This window comes from Cebidichthys violaceus, unplaced genomic scaffold, assembly GCF_023349555.1.
Source record: "Cebidichthys violaceus isolate CVI_PGR_0920_01 unplaced genomic scaffold, fCebVio1.0.p SCAF_27, whole genome shotgun sequence".
Taxonomy (NCBI): domain Eukaryota; kingdom Metazoa; phylum Chordata; class Actinopteri; order Perciformes; family Stichaeidae; genus Cebidichthys; species Cebidichthys violaceus.
The window spans coordinates 2,051,957-2,074,944 of record NW_027176450.1 but is presented as its reverse complement, the minus strand read 5'-3'; the positions used below and the strand labels follow the sequence as shown (position 1 = coordinate 2,074,944).

Below are 22,988 nucleotides of genomic sequence, written 5' to 3'. Positions count from 1 at the left end.
GGCTATCAGGTGCTCGGGTCTCACGTTGAACTTTTAAGGGACGTGAGCAGAAACTCAGCAGCCAAGAACATTAAGCATTTAAAAGAGGTCCTGTGTGCTTTCAGCGGGGAAATTCCAACTGAGACTTCTTGAAGGTATGCACAAGTGAAACCCCGCAGGAGACCTGGCAACCCTCTTACTGCGTCACGTATTGTGAAGGGCAGGTCTTTATCCGTCCATCTGGGCTTCCTGAAGGACCAAGTCATTTAGTCATTCTCTGGGAATTCAATCACAGAGTTATCTAATAATCTAAGATCATTAAATGCAAACTCCTCAGTTTTAGGATTGAGACATTTTGTAGAATAACAAATTCCTAACTTCATTTTATTTCATTTTAATTGCCTCTTTAAAGTGACAGTAGAAAGTTTTTTCTTTTTGCTGTGACTTAATATTATGAAGTAAATGTTGATTTAGATTAGCACAATGCAATGGCTATAGAATAATGACACCTTCAGCGTTTTGATTGGTTTCCTAAATAAAAAGGCCGCTTTCATGATGCAGTTTTGTCTGCCACAAAAAAAGTGAGGGAAATGCCACCAAAACAGGAAATTCCTCCCGGTAGCATTCCTATTGGTAGCTATCCCCAGTTACCAGAGAGGGTCAATGGAAGTTCTTTGCAATAGTAAACGGTGGAAAAAAAACATGCAGTGCAACCATTAGTTGACTTTTGATATTTGATTATCAAAAATGAAGTCATTCATCACACAGGAGCAGTGTGTAGTATTTAGGGGACAGAAAGAGAATATAATATTCATAACTATTAAGAAACTAAGAATCCTTGTGTTTTTGTTACCTTAGAATGAGCCCTTCATATCAACGTAGGTCCTCTTCACGGTGCCCGGCGTGTTGCACCGCCATGTTTTCACAGAAGCTTACCTTACGTTACCTGAAGGCCACTGTAGTTCTCAGACACCCTTTGAAAGGGAGGAGTGATGGAGTGTTTTCTTGTTGACTCTGGTGTTCTTTTGATGTGATGAACACCTTTCTTGCTTTTGTGGTCTAGTTCCCGTATTCAGAGGTAGGGCAGAGAACCAGCAGCGCTGGCGTGTTAATGAATGTTCAGCCTCCCTCTGCATTTACATTCTTTCTCGTCTCCACCACACGCCTCACCAGCCACATCCATGCCTGTTTACATCCGTTTGAACTGGAAACACTGGTGCCGAATACGTATCTGGGGCAGCCGGGTCGTTGTTATTCATGGTCCACGTGTGTCTGGATGCACACGTTCACTCCTTCGAAGGTGCGATGGCCGCAATGCGGGGCCATCTCTCGTGCTGTCATCTCTATAAACTGGTCAAGTATCTATCATGTGGCGGTCACGGCCTTGGAGGTGTTGGTGTTTGATGTGTCTGTGCTGGTCACGGAGCAGGAGGTGACCAGAGAGGAACAGAACAGTCCTCTTCGGGGAATCAATGGAATCCAACATTTCAGAAATTAAGTGAATAATGAATACAAATGAAGAAGGATAATATTATATGGTCGGTCATATCAACGGCACATTTAAGCGCAGAGACTCTCGGCTGAGGAATACGTGAGCGGTTTGCGAACAGCAACCGGTGGATATTAAGTGAAACTGGGGTGTGCGTACTTTGATGTCTGAGCCTCTGAAGGGGCGTGGGAATATTCTCCACAGGCGCGAGGCAGAGATGTTCCACAGGGGGATATCACCAGGTTGCTTAATTGAACCTTTCTATTTATGGCAGCGGCCTCACCTCTCTGGATTCAGCGAACAGCAGCGCAGGAAACAAGTGTGGTTTTTCCCAGGGGGAACAACAGAAAGGAGAAGGAGGGATTTGTTACACAGGAAATACTCAGCTCCTCTGTGCCTGTTGTATTATTCAGAGATGTAAAAAAAAAAAAACTGTGGGCTTTACGAGGGCATTACACCAAGATTGCAGAGAAAAAAAACCTGCGCCCGTCATGAGGACGGCAAGGAAGATTAAGAAAAGAAAAAAAGAAAAAAATTGCCAGATCTCCCACAGATGTGTCCAACCAAGAAGGACAACACAGAGACATGTAATTCATGCCATACGTAGGTCACTGAGCACCTGCATGGTTTATAAGCTAATAATCTAACATCACACACATCTTACACAGAGTAAAACACAACAAGGATTCACTTCATCAAAGATAAAGTCTGATCAGATTTTAGCAAACTTAAATGAAAAATTAGTAAATCCAGGTTTAAACCAAAAATAAATAGTTTACGCGAAATATCCGCAGCCAAATATTTAGTAATTTTGTGTTGTTGTTTTCACCCCAGTGTGTAAAGGCCTTAGTGAAAAACTTTTTTTCAAAGTAAAGGAAAAGGAGACTGTTGGTCCAGTCTTCCTGTTCAGCTCCAGAACAGTTTCCTTGCGGTATCCTGAGAGGAGAATCAGTAGCAGCAGCAGCATCATCATAAAACTCAGTTGGGTTGAGTCTGTCCCTTAACTTTCTTCTAGGAACTTGATTATTTTTACTCACTCCATCTCAAAAAGATAAGTTAAACCTCCTTAAGTGTAAGTTTAAAGTTAATCCTGGATCACAGTTTAAATTGGAGTAAATTGGAAGAGAATATATACAGTATATATATATATTTAAATCTAGGTTTTAAAACTAATCTTTAATCATTCTTGATTTGAAGCTAGTTTTAAAGTTTGGTGCAGCATCATTTAATCTGGTTTAAAAAGAGTTGTGTCCCATTTTACAGTGGACAAATAAATAACATGTAGATATCATTGGTGCCAATGGTACGAGAGGTGAAGGCAAGCAGAGACACAGACAGGACGAGTACGATCAGGGAAGGATGTGTCAGACAGACTGGAGGACAGATGGGAAACACTGCTCTCATAATGCACGGTCAGCACTTCCCCAGCTTTCACCAGGCTCGCATACTTCAGCCGCACAGTCCAGTTGTTTGACGCCCAGAAGGAAGCAGTTGTTGCTCAAATATATTGGATGGGAGTCAGAATGTTACTATCACTGTTATTAGTATCGGGTCTATAAAGTAACGATTGAGAAAATTTTGACGCCTTGAGCAATTTCAGTTTTCGGTTTTGTCCACAATCATTTTATTATCAGAGAATGCTGTCACAATTAGCAAATACTCACATGGGAGATGCTGGAACAAGCACATGTTGGCATTGTTCCTTGAAAAATGACTTAATCGAAAATGAAAATAGCTTATTCATTTCCTGTTGGTCGACTAATCAATTAATTAGGGCCCGAGCACCGACGTAGTCGGAGCGGAGGACCTATTGTTATTCTAATGTTTTTTATTATTAGGGCCCGAGCACCGACGTAGTCGGAGCGGAGGACCTATTGTTATTCTAATGTTTTTTATTATTAGGGCCCGAGCACCGACGTAGTTGGAGCGGAGGACCTATTGTTATTCTAATGTTTTTTATTAGGGCCCGAGCACCGACGTAGTCGGAGCGGAGGACCTATTGTTATTCTAATGTTTTTTATTATTATTATTAGGGCCCGAGCACCGACGTAGTCGGAGCAGAGGACCTATTGTTATTCTAATGTTTTTTATTATTAGGGCCCGAGCACCGACGTAGTCGGAGCGGAGGACCTATTGTTATTCTAATGTTTTTTATTATTAGGGCCCGAGCACCGACGTAGTCGGAGCGGAGGACCTATTGTTATTCTAATGTTTTTTATTATTAGGGCCCGAGCACCGACGTAGTCGGAGCGGAGGACCTATTTTTATTCTAATGTTTTTTATTATTAGGGCCCGAGCACCGACGTAGTCGGAGCGGAGGACCTATTTTTATTCTAATGTTTTTTATTATTAGGGCCCGAGCACCGACGTAGTCGCAGCGGAGGACCTATTGTTATTCTAATGTTTTTTATTATTATTATTATTATTATTATTATTATTATTATTATTATTATTATTATTATCGTACCAGTTTCATCGCAAAAAGGAGGTGCTTGGGACACTGGGAATCTTTTGAAATTTGGCACAAAATTCAATCGTGGTGAAAATTCCAGTATTATTGGGGTGTCCAGCTGCGGCATGACATTTTGGCTCGATAGCGCCCCCTACAGTGTAGCCCCAACTTTGGGTTTCACCTAGCTGTATGAAATTTGGTAGGTATGTGGAACGTGATGGGACGTACAAAAAAGTCAAAAGGAGGTATATCCTAAACCAAACAGGAAGTCGGCCATTTTGAATTTTATGACGTTTTTGGACCGTTTCAAGGCGCCGTACTTTAACAAACTCCTCCTAGAGATTAAACCCGATTGCCTTCAGATTTGGTCAGTATGCTCTTGAGACCTTGGCAGTGAAACGATACTCAAAGATCAAAAAGTTATCGAACTATGTGTCCGTGGCGTGGCGGCAAAAAAACACCATTCACCATGAAACAGAAAGTTGTTGTAACTCGGCTGTACATTGCCTAATCTGCTCCAAATTTCTCAGATGTCATAACATCCTGACCCTGAACACATGTATATGACAATTTTGAATCATAGTAATAGCGCCACCTAGTGGCAACAGGAAGTCATAGATTGTGTACTTTGACACCCTACTGCTCACAGATTAATCGGATCCCTCTCAAATTTTGTCACAAACGCCTTAAGACCTTGATAATGCTTCATTGTGAAAATTGTAGGAAGTTGTCGAAGCGTGGCGACGTGGCGGCTCTGCGAATTTCGATCCTTCGCCATGAACGAATAAACTGATGTAACTCGACTCCGCATCATCAGATCTTTACCAGATTTCACATGTTTGATTAAACTCCAGGCCTGAAGACATCTGCAAGCCAATTTTGAATCATAGTCATAGCGCCACCTACTGGCAACAGTAAGTTAAAGTCTTTATACTTTGGCTTGTTTCTCTTAGTTGGAAAATCAGATCAACATCAAATTTGTTCCACACAAATGTAAGAAGTTCATAATGCCAGCTCTCTAAGCTTTTGATGTTTCGTCGAACGCCGTTGCCGTGGTAACGCAGTCTTCGCCGTGAAAAACGATGGTCATTTGGAGAGGTTAAAAAAGCTCGAAACACAAGCAAACTTGACACACAGATCACAAGGCCAAAATGTAGTTCTATAATATGATTTTATTCAATTAGAGTGTTAAATCGGCTCAATAGCGCCCCCTACAAAATTTCGACGAAGCAGCCCTCGCAGTACGTTTCACATAGATTAACAAAATTTGGTAGGCACATGTATCACATGTGGACTTAAATAAAAGTCTCTTGGGGCCATGCCCTAAACCCAACCGGAAGTCAGCCATTTTGAAATTTGTATGAATTTCTAGTGTCGTTTTAGACATTTCCAAGGGCTCTACTTTAACGAACTCCTCCTAGGGAATTAATCAGATCGACTTCAAATTTGGTCAGTACAATCTAAAGATCTTTGTGATGAAAAGTTACTCAAAGGTTGTTGTTTCGTGAAAGGCCGTTGCCGTGGCGACGCATTCTTCGCCACGAAAAACAAAAGTGTTTTTGAGGGGCTAAAAATGCTCAAAACGTAACCAAACTTGTCAAACACATTTAAAATCCTGAATGTAGTTATCTGATGTGATTTTAATGCTTCAGAGCGGCAAGTTGGCTCGATAGCGCCCCCTACAATTTTTTGACGATGCAGCCCTCGCAGTACGTTTCACCTAGCTGTATAAAATTTGGTAAGCAGATGTATCACATGTAGACTTAACAAAAAGTCGTAGGGGTCCCTGCTCTAAACCCAACCGGAAGTCAGCCATTTTTAATTTTGTATGAATTTCTCCTGTTTTTTTCCATTTCCATGTGCTGTACTACGAACTCCTCCTAGGAAATTAATCCGATCAACTTAGAATTTGGTCAGAACAATCTAAAGACCGTAGCGATTAAAAGTTACTAAAAGCTTGAGGTTTCATCAAACAACATGGACTTGGTGTAGCAGCCATTTTACATGGTTCGCCATCATCCACCAAGCTGTTGTAACTCAACTGTACTTTGACAAAACTGTCCCAAATATTAACTCATAGTCATAGCGCCACCTACTGGCAACCACGGACGTAAACAGAATTCTATAATAACAGCGGCCCAAACAGGGTTTTTGGGCACACCATGAGAAAAAGACTTCTCTGATCTAAATATGTGCAAACTAAGATGCTTGGAGAACAAAAGTTAATCAACAGTGTTTTTCAAACCATGTCAGTGGGCATTAGTATAAATGATCTGTCTAGAGCTTCTACATGAGAATCAGGTTAAATGTTACAATGAATGCTTCACACTACAATCTAAAGTTACAGAAGAGCTTAGAATGAAAACAGTGTCAAATTAAAGTGTTCAAGTAAAAACAAATGACACTGCTGTTCTGTTAACTTTCATGTAAGTCCAAATACAATCAGTAGGACACTGCAGGGAGTTGAACTCCATCCCAGTAACCTGACAGTCTGTTATGTTACAAATACTGAAGCACATTCACACGTTCATTTTCTTAATGATCTTAACAGGCTTACATTTATGATTGTATCGGAGGGACCTGGCAACATGGTCTTGCTATGCTGCTGGTCGACGCAGGAAATATCATCTAACTTGTGCATGCAGTGTATGATGGTCACAGAAATGCATTGCCGCATCAACCAGAGTCCTGCCAGTACCCTCGACGTGTGTGACATTGCGAGGGCCCGATCAATGCTGCTTGCAGCTTTAATTTACTTTTTTTTCCTGTTCCACAAATGACTTGAGGCTGCATGTGAGCTTACTCGGTGAAAGGATAGGAAGCCAAAAAGGGTGACATTTGAATCAGTGAAAAGTTGACATTTTCAAAATACTTATTTTACGAACGAGACGTTGTCACTTTTAACGTGTTGATAAACAGGTTAGTCGAAAAAGCATCTTTGTGATTTATCACGGATGAACCTCAGTGCTGGTCTTTGCGGGGGGGGGGGGGTTTTCCTGTGTTTTCCTGGACAGCTGTTTCCACGGCAGACCCTCTCCAGCTTTTTACGTCTATGTCAAGCTCACTTAGGCGCCTAATCTGCACTAATACTCTCCGCATTAAGGAGGAGCACAGGGTGTGGGGGGGGGGGCTCTAAACTCCATTAGCTTTGTCCAGAAAATCTGGAGCGCCGCATTTAATGGAAAGTCATAGCACTAAATGAATCACCTGGTATAATTTATTGTCAACTTTGGATTCTATTTTGACACGGCCCATTCTGATATTTTGGACCCTCGGCATACTTGGCCTAGTTAGATTCGGCGTTAAGTTACACATTACGCGCCGTATATTTGGAGCTCCAAACCAGAAGGAAGCAGCGACATGCCTCGCATACACAAGCTTTTGTCAGAAACAGTTAAAAGGCATGTTTGCACTAGTGCGTGGATGGATTTAGGTTAACTGACACGCATTGTTATTGAAGATTCCTTCACAGTTCTACCTTTTTCCAGTGTAAAGAACAGATCTCCTTCAGTTTGCATTTGTACAAGGATGTAGTTTCTCCTCTACACACAGCTTTGTATCTGTGTGACAGGCTTTCCACTGGATCTGAGCTCCTCTGCAATTCCTTTGTTAAAGTTCGAAAACATTACTTTTTACTTCTTTTTTAGATTGTCATGAACTTTTTTTTTTTTCCATTTAGTGCTGTAGAGCTAAACTTATCTCACCTGGGAGCAAACTTTGTTGTCTCTGCTGCCGAAGCGCAGCTCGGAATAAATTGCGCCTCGAGATGCAAAGCCGAATCAAATATTTATTGAAATTATCAAATCAGAAAATATAAAGGTTTTCTGTTGTGAACTGGTGAGCTATATTTGTCGTTTCACATTGCTTTAGTAGTATGGAGGTCAAGGGTCAGCACACTGAAGCTCCTGGGTGTTTGTGTGGAAGGCTGCTTGAAACATTTGTTTACATACTTAGTATTCGCCACCAACATACTTGATGTCATCATAAAGAACTGCATCTCTGCTTTAATATTGAATGGCTCACAATGGCGCATGTGAAAATTATTTATCTGACACAGGAATATTAATAAATTGAGCTTCAAACTCAAACTTCCCAGGCGACCTCCTGAGACTCAGGTCTTTCGTTGTCCAGCGTAGGCATGACCTACTTGTGACCACCATGCTGCCTTGTTACGGTCAGCGGCGGCTGAAAACAAGCTGTCGTCTTGTCATGATCTCCAGAAAGACCGCGGGCTAATCAGCTTACCCTGTCTACTCTAGCAGGTGACCCCAGACACTGCTGTGGATCCAGATGACAGTTGGTGGAGGAAAGGTTATCCTCGTTTGAGCAGGTCTTTTTAAATGAGAGGCCCATGACCAGTTCCAATCAGTAATTAGTGGCAGACTACACCTAAACACTGTCAGGGTCCCTTTGTGGTCATTTGGTGTCTCTTTCTCTGGTCGATTTGTGTTTATTAGGGCCCTCGCAGTACGTTTCACCTAGATGTATAACATTAAGTAAGCAGATGTATCACATGTGGATTTAAAAAAAAGTCTTCGGGCTCCATGCTCTAAACCCAACCGGAAGTCAGCTATTTCTAATTTTGTATGAATTTCTTGTGTATTTTTCCCATTTCCAGGTGCTGTACTACAAACTAGTCCTCGGTAATTAATCAGATCAGCTTAGAATTTGGTCAGAACAATCTAAAGACCTTTGCGACTAAAAGTTACTCAAAGCTTGTTGTTTCGTGAAATGCCGTTGCCGTGGCGACGCATTCCTCGCCATGAAAAACAAAGGTGTTTTTGAGGGGCTAAAAATACTCAAAACAAAATCAAACTTGTCACACTCATTTAAAATCCTGAATGTAGTTATCTGATGTGATTTTAATGCTTCAGAGTGGCAACTTGGCTCGATAGCGCCCCCTACAATATTTCGACGATGCAGCCCTCGCAGTACGTTTCACATAGATGTATAACATTTGGTAAGCAGATGTATCACATGTGGATTTAAGAAAAAGTCTTAGGGGTCCATGCTCTAAACCCAACCGGAAGTCAGCCATTTCTAATTTTGTATGAATTTCTCGTGTATTTTTCCCATTTCCAGGTGCTGTACTACGAACTAGTCCTAGGTAATTAATCAGATCAGCTTAGAATTTGGTCAGAACAATCTAAAGACCTTTGTGATTAAAAGTTTAGAATTCATCAAACATGGACTTGGTGTAGCGGCCATTTTACATGGTTCGCCATCATCCATCAAGCTGTTGTAACTCAACTGTACTTTGTCAAAACTGTCCCAAAGTTGACATGCTTGATTACTGTCATGATTTTAGGACATCTGCATGCCAATATTAACTCATAGTCATAGCGCCACCTACTGGCAACCACGGACGTAAGCAGGATTCTATAATTACAGCGGCCCAAACACTGAACTTAATAAAAGGGTTTGTGGTCACACCATGAGAAAAAGACTTCTCTGATCTAAATATGTGCAAACTAAGATGCTTGGAGAGCAAAAGGTAGACAACAGTGGTTTTCAAACCATGTCAGTGGGCATTAGTATAAATGATCTGTCCAGGGCTTCTACATGAGAATCAGGTTAAATGTTAAAATGAATGCTTCACACTACAATCTAAAGTTACAGAAGAGCTTAAAATGAAAACAGTGTTAAATTGAAGTGTTCAAGTAAAAGCAAATGACACTACTGCTGTTAACTTTCATGTAAGTCCAAATACAATCAGCAGGACACTGCAGGGAGTTCAACCCCATCCCAGTAAACTGACAGTTTGTTATGTTTCAAACATTGAAGCGCATTCACGCACATTCATTTTCTTAATGATCTTAACAGGCTTACATCTATGATTGTATTGGGGGTACACTTAAAAACATTTGAGGACTAAGACCTGGCAACATGATCTTGCTACGCTGCTTGTCGACGCAGGAAAAATCATCTAACTTGTGCACGCAGTGTATGACGGTCACAGAAATGCATGGCCGCGTCAACCAGAGTCCTGCCAGTACCCTCAGTGTGCGTGAAGTTGCGAGGGCCTGATCAATGCTGCTTGCAGCTTTAATTATTATTATTATTCTTTTTCTCTCAAATGAATCGCCTTTTTGGGGGCTTTATTATATCCCAAAACTCCCCATATTTGGCAAGCATACCAGGACTGCGAGAAAATTTGATAATTTATGGGTCCCATGCTTAAGTATGAAAAAATTGCTCGCTAGCGCCCCCTAGAAGTCTGACCGGCAACGCCTTGCGGCAACTCTTACCCATTGTGTCCGATTTACTTGAAATTCGACACACATGTCCACCTCCACCTACTCTACAAAAAAGCCAATCAGACCCCTAAGCTCCGCCTCCCAATATTTTCCGCCATTTTGAATTTTGTGAAAAACACATTTTCACAAACTCCTCCTACAAGCTGGGTCTGATTGGTACCAAATTTGCTGTGGATCATTATTGGATCTATATCATCAAAAGTTACTAAAAGCTTGTTGATAACCCATTGCAATAGGAATATATGGACCAATGAATTTCATAGGGGCGTTGCCTTTTACAGTAATACATATAACTTCAAAACCATGTGGCCTATCGTCACGAAATCTGGTGTGTATGTCCACATTGTGTTCTGTAACAAACACTCAAATTTTTATTCCATACAACCACTCAGGGGCGATACAGTAATACTCCCATTTTTTGCATTTTTAGGCATTTTTCATCGTTTTCAGGCGTTGTACTTTAACAAACTTCTCCCACAAAATGTATGCGATCAACTTCAAATTTGGTCAGGGTGATCTAAAGACTTTAATGATGAAAATTTGCAAAAATGGTCTACTGACATTGAACGACCTTCGTTTTATGTGGCGCCCATGTCACGCACATTTCGTGCCGTTCGCCACGAAAGAGGAAGTTGTTGTAACTCCAAGGTACTTTATTCAATCTGCCCCAAACTTGTTATGCATGATGCTGGTCCAGTCTTGAGCATATTCCCATGCCAACATTTTCAAAAAGTGATAGCGCCACCTACTGGCAAAAGGAAATGACAAGTTTTATACTTTGATGTACTCTGACTAGGAAGTTACCCAGATCAGTCTTTAATTTGGTAAGGTAAGCCCTAAGACATTGATGATGCTTCATCATGAATATTGTGAGTTGATGCGAAACGCTGTTGCCGTGGCAACGCGTCATTCGCCATGAAAAATGAAGCTTATTTTTATGTGGCTTAGGATGCTCAACAAGCCTTGGAACTTTACTCAGGTGTCATAGGTGATGTAAATAAATATTTCATTTGGCTTTTTGGCTTGGTTTCAAATTGCCTCGATAGCGCCCCCTACAAATATTCAAATACGCAGCCCCAGTGCTACGTTTGACCTACATTTATGAAATTTGGTAGGCCCATGTATCACATGGAGACTTAAAAAAAAGTCTTTTGGGACCATGCTCTAAAATTAACAGGAAGTCGGCCATTTTGATTTTTGTGTGAATTTTCCCTTGATTTCCAGTCGTTATACTTTAACGAACTCCCCCTAGGGAATTAATCAGATCGACTTCAAATTTGGTCAGTACAGTCTGAAGACCCTTGTGATGAAAAGTTACTCAAAGATTGTTATTTTGTGAAAGGCCGTTGCCGTAGCGATGCATTATTCGCCATGAAAAACAAAGGTGTTTTTGAGCGACTAAACATGCTCCAACCAGAACCAAACATGGCAAACACATTTAAAATCATGAATGTAGTTTTCTAATGTGATTTTAATGTTTCAGATTGGCAAGTTGGCTCAACAGCGCCCCCTACAAAATTTTGCCGATGCAGCCCTCGAAATACGTTTGACCTAGATGTATGAAATTTAATAGGCACATGTATCACATATAGACTTAAAAAAAGTCTCTTGGGACCATACTCTAAAATCAACTGGAAGTCGGCCATTTAGATTTTTGTGTGAATTTTCCCTTGATTTCTATTTGCTATACTTTAACGAACTCCTCCTAGGGACTTTGTCAAAACCACTTCAAATTTGGTCTGTACAATCTAAAGATCTTTGCAATTAAAAGTTACTCAAAGCTTTACGTTTGATGGAATGACATAGCTGTGGTGTGGCGGCCGTTTTACGTGATTCGCCATTAAACAACAAGCTGATGTAACTCCACTGGACTTGCTTAAATCTGTCCCAAACTTGCCATACTTGATAACAGTCACTGCCTGAGGATGTCTACAAGCCAATTTTCACTCAAAGTCGTAGCGCCACCTACTGGCAACAGGAAGTCAGCATTATGTGACAGACGGAATCCGATTTACATGACATTGACATGTGGTCTGCCCTTGATGTAGAGCAACGTAATGCATGTTTGCGTGTATTCTGTAGCGCCACATAGTGGATGCAGAAACTGGTGGAATATTTGCACTACATAATTTCCAGCATCGCAGAGTCCAGCGGGAAAAATATGTTAAACTCCGGGACGCGTTGTCCGATGATCAAAGACATTTGCGGCCGCGTCTGCCGGCGTCCCGCCAGTACCCCTGAGACGCGGGAAGGTGCGAGGGCCCGTCCATCGCTGCTTGCAGCTTTAATTGTGGTTGTTTTTTGTCTCATTGTGGTAGTTGTTTGTGTCTCTGTTCATTTTACACTTTGTTTTTTGTCTCTCCGTTAGTGGATTTTTTTGTCTCTTTGTTGTCCTCTTTTATCTTAGTGTGGATGTTTTTGCCTCTGTTTACATTTTTGTCTCTTTGTTTGTTCCATTGTGGTCATTTTTTGTCTCATTGTGGTTGTTTTTTGACTCTTTGTGGTTGTTGGTTTGTCTCTTTGTGGTTGTTGGTTTGACTCATTGTGGTTGTTTCTTTGTCTCGTTGTGGTTGTTTCTTTGTCTCTTTGTGGTTGTTGTTTTGTCTCTTTGTGGTTTCTTTGTCTCTTTGTGGTTGTTTCTTTGTCTCTTTGTGGTTGTTGGTTTGACTCTTTGTGGTTGTTTCTTTGTCTCTTTGTGGTTGTTTCTTTGTCTCTTTGTGGTTGTTGGTTTGACTCTTTGTGGTTGTTTCTTTGTCTCTTTGTGGTTGTTGTTTTGACTCTTTGTGGTTGTTTCTTTGTCTCTTTGTGGTTGTTTCTTTGTCTCTTTGTGGTTGTTGTTTTGTCTCTTTGTGGTTGTTTCTTTGTCTCTTTGTGGTTGTTTCTTTGTCTCTTTGTGGTTGTTGGTTTGACTCTTTGTGGTTGTTTCTTTGTCTCTGTGGTTGTTTCTTTGTCTCTTTGTGGTTGTTTTTTTGTGGTTGTTGTTTTGTCTCTTTGTGGTTGTTTCTTTGTCTCTTTGTAGTTGTTGGTTTGTCTCTTTGTGGTTGTTTCTTTGTCTCTTTGTGGTTGTTGTTTTGTCTCTTTGAGGTTGTTTCTTTGTCTCTTTGTGGTTGTTTCTTTGTCTCTTTGTGGTTGTTGTTTTGTCTCTTTGTGGTTGTTTCTTTGTCTCTTTGTGGTTGTTGGTTTGACTCTTTGTGGTTGTTTCTTTTTCTCTTTGTGGTTGTTGTTTTGTCTCTTTGTGGTTGTTTCTTTGTCTCTTGGTGGTTGTTGTTTTGTCTCTTTGTGGTTGTTTCTTTGTCTCTTTCGAGACCTAAATGTTCGACCTCACTTTATGCAGCGGTTCTGGACTAGGTGGCCTTGGCCTGAACTCAGGAGGCCCACTCGGCAATCCATCCATGAAACAATACAAATAAGTATGTGTGTATCATAACAGAGATCACCTTGATGTTATAGTCCGTTTCTACACAACGGACCACTTTGATGCATCACGTCTTGAGCAGCCTTTAGCGAGCCAGATGTACATAACGGGACTCATAAGTCATTTCATAATGAACTTATTTTAAAGATTCAGCCGGGGCTTGGCATCAGGAGGAGAGGTGGCACAAATGGAGAGTAGTCATTCCCACAGACTTTCAGTGACCCTTTATCCCAGAACCAGATCATTACTTTAGGTCTGTGGGAGTGTTCATGAGCATGTCAACGTTTGTGGGCTTGTGAGGATGATTCAGCAGTGCCCCCCTCCCAGGGCTCATAGCCTTCCAACACAGATCTTTTCGTTCGAGAGAGACAGACAGACAGACAGACAGACAGACAGACAGACAGACAGACAGACAGACAGACAGACAGAGAGAGAGAGAGAGAGAGAGAGAGAGAGAGAGAGAGAGAGAGAGAGACACGGTTGAACTACTGGCATTGTAAGCTTGCCCTGAAAAGGGCACATGCCTCCCTGCGCAATTATCCACTGTGCATAGAAACAGCACCCCCACCCTCAACACGCACACACATACACATACAATGGTTTGACCAACACAACTAAAAATGGAAGCTGACCGCTAACAGAACATGGCCAAAGACATTTATCTCCTTTTTAATTGTGTTTGTGGAATAATAGACAATCTCAAAATCTCCTCAAGGAGAGCGTTAAAATAAACACAGCACGTCAAGTGGATATCAGCTGGTATCGTCCATGATATCAAAGCCGCGTCGTGAAAATTCATGCTCCACAGTCTCACGTTGCATCCTCTCTGTCTCTCTTTTTTTCAGGCTACTTCAGCGCGTTGGCAGTGGTGCTGAAGACAAACAACAAATCGCCATGGACCAACGAGTTTGACAGTAAGAGCTGATGAACCCCCGCTTTCAAAAATACAAAGAAGTAAAGCAAATTTTTTTCACTTTAATTAATTTCCTGTCATAAACCTCAACTTTTTTTCAGGAATCGAGTTATCCTGTCTGATTGAGTCCATTTCCACAACCAACCCCAGGATCGAATGGAAGAAGATAACGAACGAGGGGCCAAGTTACGTGTACTTTGACGGGAAGATCTCAGGTAAAGTGCACAAACAAGCCTCCTCTGTTTCCTGGACGTTCCTTCATTGCCGACATTGCTGACCGGGTGGTTTCTCTCCGACAGGTGACCTGGAGAACAGAGCGATGATCAGAGAACCCGCCACGCTGGTAATAACCAACGCCACGAGGTCGGACACAGCCACATACCGCTGCGAGGTCACCGCCGCCGCCGACCAGAAGTCAGTCGACGAGATCGTGATCGACCTCGTTGTGAGAGGTACGCCGACTTCACCTGCATCATCAACCTAAACACCGTGTAGACTCAAAGATGTGACACGTGAAAATGTAATCAAAGATTCTTCCAAATACAGGACAACAAGCGGTTCTGGTGCCCTTAAAAAGAGAGACCTCGCTTAGTGATTCACTCTTCTAATGCTGTAAGATGAAACCGTGTTGTAGGTCGCACCAGCCCTTTGGCATACATGCGAGGATGTGTTGTGACCAGACCTGCCCAGCTGCAAAGGCGTGTTCTGGGCTATAAGAGGAAACCTCTGAAACTGCATCTGCTCTGAATCGCAGTGCTAAAGAAAGCAAGCGCCGCGTGTTTTGGTGGCGTTTTCTGGCACGGGCCTTAAAAATCGTCTGGTCTTGTTAATGCTGTCAGTCCAGTGAACCCTAAGGGGGTCAGGGTGACTTTGATTTTTAAAGCATCAGAGTTGATAAGCAGGCATCATGTTTGCTTTGCAATGGGAAGCTAATAGAACATCAAAACTCATCCGAAGTGTAAAAGCTCCATGTTTCATCTCGCCACAGTGAAGCCGGTGGTGCCGAAATGCAGCGTCCCAAAGTCGGTGCCTTTTGGGAAGTCGGCCGAGCTGAGCTGCATGGAGGAGGAGGGCTTCCCCAAGTCCCAGTACCAGTGGTTCAAGAACAGGGAGGAGATTCCAGACGACCCAAAGTCCAGCCTCAAGTTCTTCAACTCCTCGTACATGCTCAACGCAGACACAGGGACTCTGGTTAGTATGCGTGCACATGTGTGTTTCCATGCAAGGGTGGGGCAGCAGGGGGGGGCAGATATTTTGGGGAGACAGTTGATGGTGCGAGAGGGGCTTTGAGCCACGAGGGGAGCCTTCTGTCCTCGCTTGCACATTCCTCAACTCTGGATCTGCTCGCCTCGAACACTCTGCTGTCAACCTTCAAGCTGTGACGTGCTGAAGTATGCTACAGTGTAAACTCAGTGCAAGTGATACACAGTCATAGCTGTTCACAGAAACATCGTCATCACTCCTCTGCCACTCCCATATGAGAAAGTAATGCCCAGCGACCGATTTAGAAAATACATTATTATTTTGTATCACATTACATTATTTGGTTAGCTTTTTGGAAACTTAAAGAAACCCTTGTAATTTGTAAAGACATTTTCAATTATTGCATGAGACCACCAAATTCTGATTTGTGTTACTGCATTATTTACTTGCTTTATTTTGTAATAATGATTTTGCATTTATTTATATTTTAGCTTGAACATAAAAAAGCTAAACTTTCACATGTGATTGTGTATACATGTAGAATAGGAGGGAAAAAGGAAATGTAGAATACAAAGACGACTAACTTTCTGAACATTTCTTGTAAAAGATAATAAGATAATAATGACTTGAACTTAAACTAATTGAACCTAAACTGAATCAAGCAATAGCATTCTGAAAACAAACTCAAACTAAACTAAAAGGAAATTGAGTCAAAACCAAAATAATTTGTAAAATGAAAAGGAATCAAAAATTCAAAACTATTACAACCGTAGAAATAGAATAGAGTAGAGCGGACATTTTCTGTGGTCATTCGACGAGCACAAAAGAAACGGCCGATGGTTGTTAGTTGTCTCAGCTCACCGGGGAAGAGAGCGGACAGGGACGCATTACAGCATGGCAGAATTTGCAAGCTAGCTAACTAGCCAGCTGTCCGGTAGCTAGCTGGCTAGCTTGCTTGATTCCACCATGCTGTAATGCTACACTGGTGAGAGAAAGCGAGGCGAACAAAGCTGTCACTCATCTGTTGATAGCAATGATATTTCCAACGCTGTGACAAGAGTGTGTCATGAAACATTAACGTTCTACTCCTATTCTGTTTCTATGGTTACAACCTTGTCTAGCACCACAATCTGGTATGTTGCCTTAAACACTGACGGTACCACGACCTCTCTCCCATCCCTGAACCCCACAGGATTTCATTTCACTGTTTATCAGAAACGGACAGCAGTAAATAAGTTAATGACGTGTTTGATCTATTCTCTGTAAAGACCCACACATACAAATCCTAATTGATGATCCTAATCCAATATGTTCTAAAACCTTGGAGAACCAGCTACTGACTAAACAAACACTGACAGTACGAGCATCGGGGCTTTACATCAGTCACGACTGTGCTTGTGATTTCTCCGATGCAGAAGTTCATCGCAGTGAGGAAAGAAGATGCAGGCGAGTACTCCTGCCGAGCGAAGAACGATGCCGGATACTCTGAGTGTCCACCGCAGAAGATGGAAGTCTGTAAGTGTGTTTCTCATACATTGTTAAGATATATATTTGTAGACGTACCTCTAATCTGATGACACAGATAATGTGTCATTTACAGAAATATTGAAGACTATATACTCCAGTGTGTCATCCTGCCTTTTAGGATCAGGTTAACCCAATGTGTTCATCTCTGCATTTTGACTTGACCTCCACAGACAACATCGATGTTGTGGGGATTGTACTGGGAGTGCTGGTGGTGGTCGTGGTGCTCGTGTGTATGACAGCGGGGATCTGCTGTGCTTACAAGCGAGGCTACTTCTCCGGCCAGAAACAGACAGGGAACAAGTAAGACCCATATTCTCCCACTCGCATGACCAACATATACCAGCACTAATCCCACCTGTCAACCATAAAACCATTAATGTGCTTTGTGTTTTGTAGTTACAAAGTTCCAGCTAAAGGAGACGGAGTGGACTACGTCAGGACGGAGGACGAGGTTTGTGGATAGCAGTTAGATCTAGATGCCTGTATCGGGTAACGAATATGAAATAATATATATACATATCACCATGAAACTTCCCCAGTCTGTAACTTACATTAAGACAAGTCTTTTTTGTATTACACGTTTTCTGAAAAGTACAAAAATGCAAATGAGGCATTATCTTATCAAATATGCGCTAATTTGCATACATTTCCAGAACAGAAATCTGAACATTGGATGAAGGCAAGTTCAAAATTCTTGTTTCATTTTGTCAACATATTATAGTCAAATGTTTTTACAAAGGGAATTTGGGGTTTTGGGGAAACTTTGTATCACTCCAGAAATCTGAAAATACTGTCAACAAAAATTTGCCATTTTTTAAGGAGTACAATGTTGTATAAATCAGGCTATGGATGATATATGAACAAACCCCTCTGTAAAAACATTCAGAATATAGATAGGAATGGAACTGGAAGGTTTGGTGTATGTGAGAGCTACTGAAGAGGAGATCTCTGTTTCAGAGTCTGAGGAAAAAATAAATTTAGAGAAAACATTCTTTAAAGACATTTTGAAGACACTACAACTGAAAAGGGTAAAAAAAAAAAAAATATTGGATATCAACATGAAACTGCTCTTGTTGATTACTGACATTAAGATAATTATTTTTGTATTCTAAAGTTTTAAAATCTTATGTTTGAATATGTAAATGAGACATTATCTAATGGTAGCTTTTGGTGAATTTAGGAGAAATCTACAGACACAAAGAGACAAAGTAGTGAAATAAACAACTCAATGTGTATTTTGGTGATTTCTTTCCACTAGTCTGAAAGAAGCTAAAAAAACCTCAATTGACCGGTGCATGGAGACATTCTGTTTTTTCCTCTGGACTTAAAGTGAAGGTGGGAAATCAATCTAGAAACTGTAATATAATAATAATAATACTTTAATTTTATATAGCGCTTTTTTAAGTACCCAAAGATGCTTTACATAGGGCAGAGACAAGCAAAACAAACAAACAAAATATAAATATGTGGTCAGCAGTAATAAAGTATACACATGATGCTTAACGGGCTAAAACATTCAGCCGGGGGCCGATGTGATGAGGTGGAGATAGAAGAAATATGGTGGTGCGTTTGTAACAGGTCACTCACAGGAGCATTCATACACTTCATTTTGATATCCCGTCTAACTCGTCCCTGTGTGTTCTCTGCAGGGGGATTTCCGACACAAGTCGTCATTCGTGATCTGAGGAGGGATGGGGACGGGTGAGGGGCCCGCGCTGAGCTAGAGGCGTGACCTGTGGGGACCTGAGCTCCACGCTGTCTGACCACGGAGCCGCCACAGTCCACGCGCTCTGAGCTTTCGGCGCCACCGAAATCCAACTCGCTCAAGTTTGCCAAAGGTGGCGAGATTTTTCACGGGACAACAACATGTCGAACTTTAGATTACACAACGTAGGGGACTGAGATTCATTCGTCGGACTTTTTACCACCACCAACCAAATTCTTTTGCAAAATTATGGAGTTCTTACTTTACAGCTGTCGCATGGTTTGAGAAACACCGACCGAGGTGGAGGAATCCATTCTTTGTTCTGCCAGGTAGAAAAGGAGGAGCGTCACCTTTCTACTTCTGCTTCAAAACCCTCTTGTCATTTGTATAACCTTTGTTTTCTACTGTTGAAATTTGTCAGACTATTTTTGATGGAATATATTTTAAAAATGCCTATAGATAAAGGTTTACTTTTTTAAATATTTGTAAAATACTAACATGTGTTGTTTTTTTTGTTTTGTTTTTTATTTGGTCGCAGATAAAAACAAATATGTAACACTTTAAACAGATCAGGCTGTTAGCATCAACAAGACAGACAAACGAAAAAGAGGAAAAAAAGACTTGAATCGGCATATCGCGATGTGGTTCTTGATCGGCAGTCTTACATATTTAATTTCCTGCCCGCTTTTTGTTGTGAGACTCTTCCATGTCCATGTTTGTAGATAGTCTTAGTGAGAGGCTTTGAAGAGTGCCAGTCCAATGCTGTGAAACACTGCACACAATCAGTGCTGCATTTTCTTGATTTTAAGTGTCCTTCTATGCTTGCTGTTGATCTTGTATATATTGAATTTACTGTCCAGGATAGAGTTTAGCTGTCATATGTACGTTCAGTATTACACTATAATAATTATGGTAATAGTAAAACAGGGTTAGTCGGTTAAGCTTCCAGACCCAAAGAGAAGGAAATTGTAATAGGAGACGTGATGCTTTGACGTTTTACTGTGTAAAAGCCCTCCATTTGAATTCTGAATGGAAACAAATTGGACAGAGAGCTTCCTGTCCCTGAGAGGGACAGCTGAGGACTTTGTTATGTTGACTACTGACTCGCATATATTTAAGCCACATTCACTGAAGTACCAAGAACGTCAGTGGAAATTCCCCGGCTCTACAGTACACTCACAGACTGCTACAGTCAGGTGTACAATCTGTTTGAATACTATTCTTTGCTAATATTTGTGCAAATTAGAGAGTAGAGCTCATTTTACATTTCTAACCTTTATTGTTTTAGTTGATCTGACCCGACACGTCAGTGTGACGGTGGTAGACTGCTGGGGTCTGGAGGGTTAACAGTTGTACTGATTGTATATAGATATTTGTATTTTTTTTTCTCTCTCTCAAGATTATGTAAAGTGATGAAAAATTCCTATTTGAGGCGATATGAAACTCTTTCCATTTGTAAGACTGAGAGACGGTAACATTTTATCATATCATTCATAACACATGAGTACGGAAGCCCTGAGAGGAAAGTGAGAATCTTTTATTTTCTTCATTTGTCTGATCCATTTTCTGAGTCTGATAGAAATCATTTTCTCTCCTGTTTATGCCTTAAGAACGGGTGGAAAAAAGTTTTTTGTGAGGAAAATCTTTCAAGCTCTTTAAAAAAAAAGTTGCAAGGATAATTTTTCAAAGTTACTTTTTTATATGTGAAAACGGGTTAAAAAAGTTTTTGCTGGTGATTTTTTTTTTTATCATGAACATTTTTTTGTGTCTTTGTTGTTGTAATACTCACTGTAGCCACAAGAGGCTGCAGTGCACCTCTACTCCATGTTCTCAATAGGACTAAAAAGCATTCATGTTTTCTTCCAGGTGACTTTTAATTTGTCCGATGCACTCTAAACACAACTCCAGGTATATTGTGTGTTAGCATGTTAGCGTTGTGTAGATTAAAACTCACCTGGAAGAGAGCATGAAGGCCTTTAGTCTTTTTAGAACACGGGTTAGTGGCGCACTTCAGCCTCTTGTGGCCAAAATGGGCATTACAACAACAAACACAAACCAAAAAATTATCCTGACTTTACAAAAATAAAAGTTTTTTACTGATGAAGAAAAATAACTAAGAAAAATTATCCCAGCAAAACCTGTTTTCACCTGTTCTTCAGTCATTAACAGAAAAGAGAAAACTATTTAGATGACAATTAGGAAATGGATCACCAGAATTGTATTTTCTCACTCTCCCTTCAAGGCTTCCATACTTGAACAAGAGCTTCTTTACAACAGCACGTCAAGTGCAGTCATGATTCGACCCGTGTCAGTATTCAGAACAAACCGCTCACTGTTTCAAAGTTCTGTTGCTTTTGGCGTCTTCTCGTAATTTTTGGAGGCTCCAACCAGATAAAACAAACACACCTGATACGTATCAGACTTCCATGCAGCTCACACGAACCTCTTGTTCAGCAGTTATGAAGTGAGAAGTGTGATAAGATGTTAACCGAGTCCCAGTCGTGGTAGAGACGATCTGCCCAACATTTGCACAGAGGAAGAAGAAACACTGCTTTTTCCAAGTTGCATTCAGGAACCATGACAAATATGAATCCTGTTACAGGTGCATTTCTGTTCATGGTGAGATACAAGTCACACAGACGCATACGTTTCCCCACCTTCAGTTGTACAAATTTCATTCCTCTTAAGTGCCTTCTGCCTGTACAGTAGTCGGGTTTCTCCACAGCCATGCTCCCCCTCCACGTGTACATGGCTACATGGTGCCGTTGGAGGCGTCGTGTTTTACATCCATGGAACCACAAGCGCGGCGTTTGAGAGGAATGATGTCACCGCAAAGTTTCCACCTCCCTTCTTTTACATGCGTATCTGCAAATTTGTAAATAGCCTTTTTTTCATAGATTTGAAGGTGTAGAAATGCTGAAGTAGAAATAGAAATATATTAGTGCCTAAATATAGTGGGATTATTTTTGGTAAAGACACATAGCACTATTAGGCAAAAGGAAAAAATGGACACCCATTGACATGCGAGCTCTGGTTTATAACGCGTTTTAAAAAGGACACACTGTCCTGGTGTGTTTTTGTTTTTTTATTTCTAACGCCTATAGCCAGGGGTGGGGGCTTTCGCTTTTGAAACCCACCGCCGCTCCACGGCTCGCAGCAATGAACACGATGTCCAAACCGAGAGTTGACTCAGTATTCATGAAAAGTGCCGTGCAGCTGTAACGGAGCTCTCATTATTCAGGTGGTTGCTAGCGTTTTCTATGAAACAGAGCTCATGCAAAGCATCAACAAACAGGAGTGCCAGCTCCATGTAGGCCCACATTCACCCCACGGGCAGCCCCCGAAACAAGGCTGTCTGCGATCTGGCTGGATGGTGCAAGGATGGAGCCTTATGTGGACGAGATGGTGAGAGACGGTTCAGGTGTGTGTGTGTGTGTGTGTGTGTGTGTGTGTGTGTGTGTGTGTGTGTGTGTGTGTGTGTGTGTGTGTGTGTGTGTGTGTGTGTGTGTGTGTGTGTGTGTGTGTGTGTGTGTCAAACCAAGCTCACTCACTGTCTTTCAACTCCAGGATGGCAGCGCTCCACCGATCCAACACCGGTAAAACTGTTCTAGACTGAGGACTTGGTCCAACGAGTAAGAGGGCGGAATGCTCTGAACCAAACTCACATACAGTAGAATGTCCCTTTGGGGCCTGCTGGGGGGTTGTTTATGTTCTTTTCAGAACCACTCTATTTGTGATTAATAAAAACTCACTTCTAACATGACTGGAGACGTTATTTGTGTTTGCCTTCGTGTGAAGCGAGGACTTCTGCATCTGCGCTGCCACTCTTGTCAATTCGTAATTTGTCTTCCGATCCTCCTCGATGTCTCCCTCCGTTTATGGGAATCCTATTCCGTGTATGAAAGTCCATCAAATGTCCCACTGCCAGCATCTTTGTTGATCTAAAGCCGTAAATCTATTGGTGGGAGTTAAGCCATTTCCACTTTCTAGTCTTAAAACAGCTTTCTTGCTTCCCTGTGGTAACCATGCCAACTGGCAGCAAGTCCCA

At 41.5% G+C, this 22,988-nt stretch overlaps 1 protein-coding gene across 1 annotated transcript in view; it reads left to right on the top strand.

Annotated features, from left to right (window-relative positions):
- Positions 1–22,703, top strand: part of LOC137880166 (junctional adhesion molecule 3B-like) — a 44,947-nt gene extending 22,244 nt beyond the window's left edge. The window contains 8 exon segments of the mRNA XM_068721345.1: positions 14,438–14,506; positions 14,607–14,720; positions 14,805–14,957; positions 15,494–15,696; positions 17,124–17,223; positions 17,406–17,535; positions 17,632–17,686; positions 18,885–22,703. Coding sequence (XP_068577446.1) covers positions 14,438–14,506; positions 14,607–14,720; positions 14,805–14,957; positions 15,494–15,696; positions 17,124–17,223; positions 17,406–17,535; positions 17,632–17,686; positions 18,885–18,920 — 860 coding nt within the window. The 3' untranslated portion in view covers positions 18,921–22,703.
- Positions 22,704–22,988: the final 285 nt, after the last annotated feature.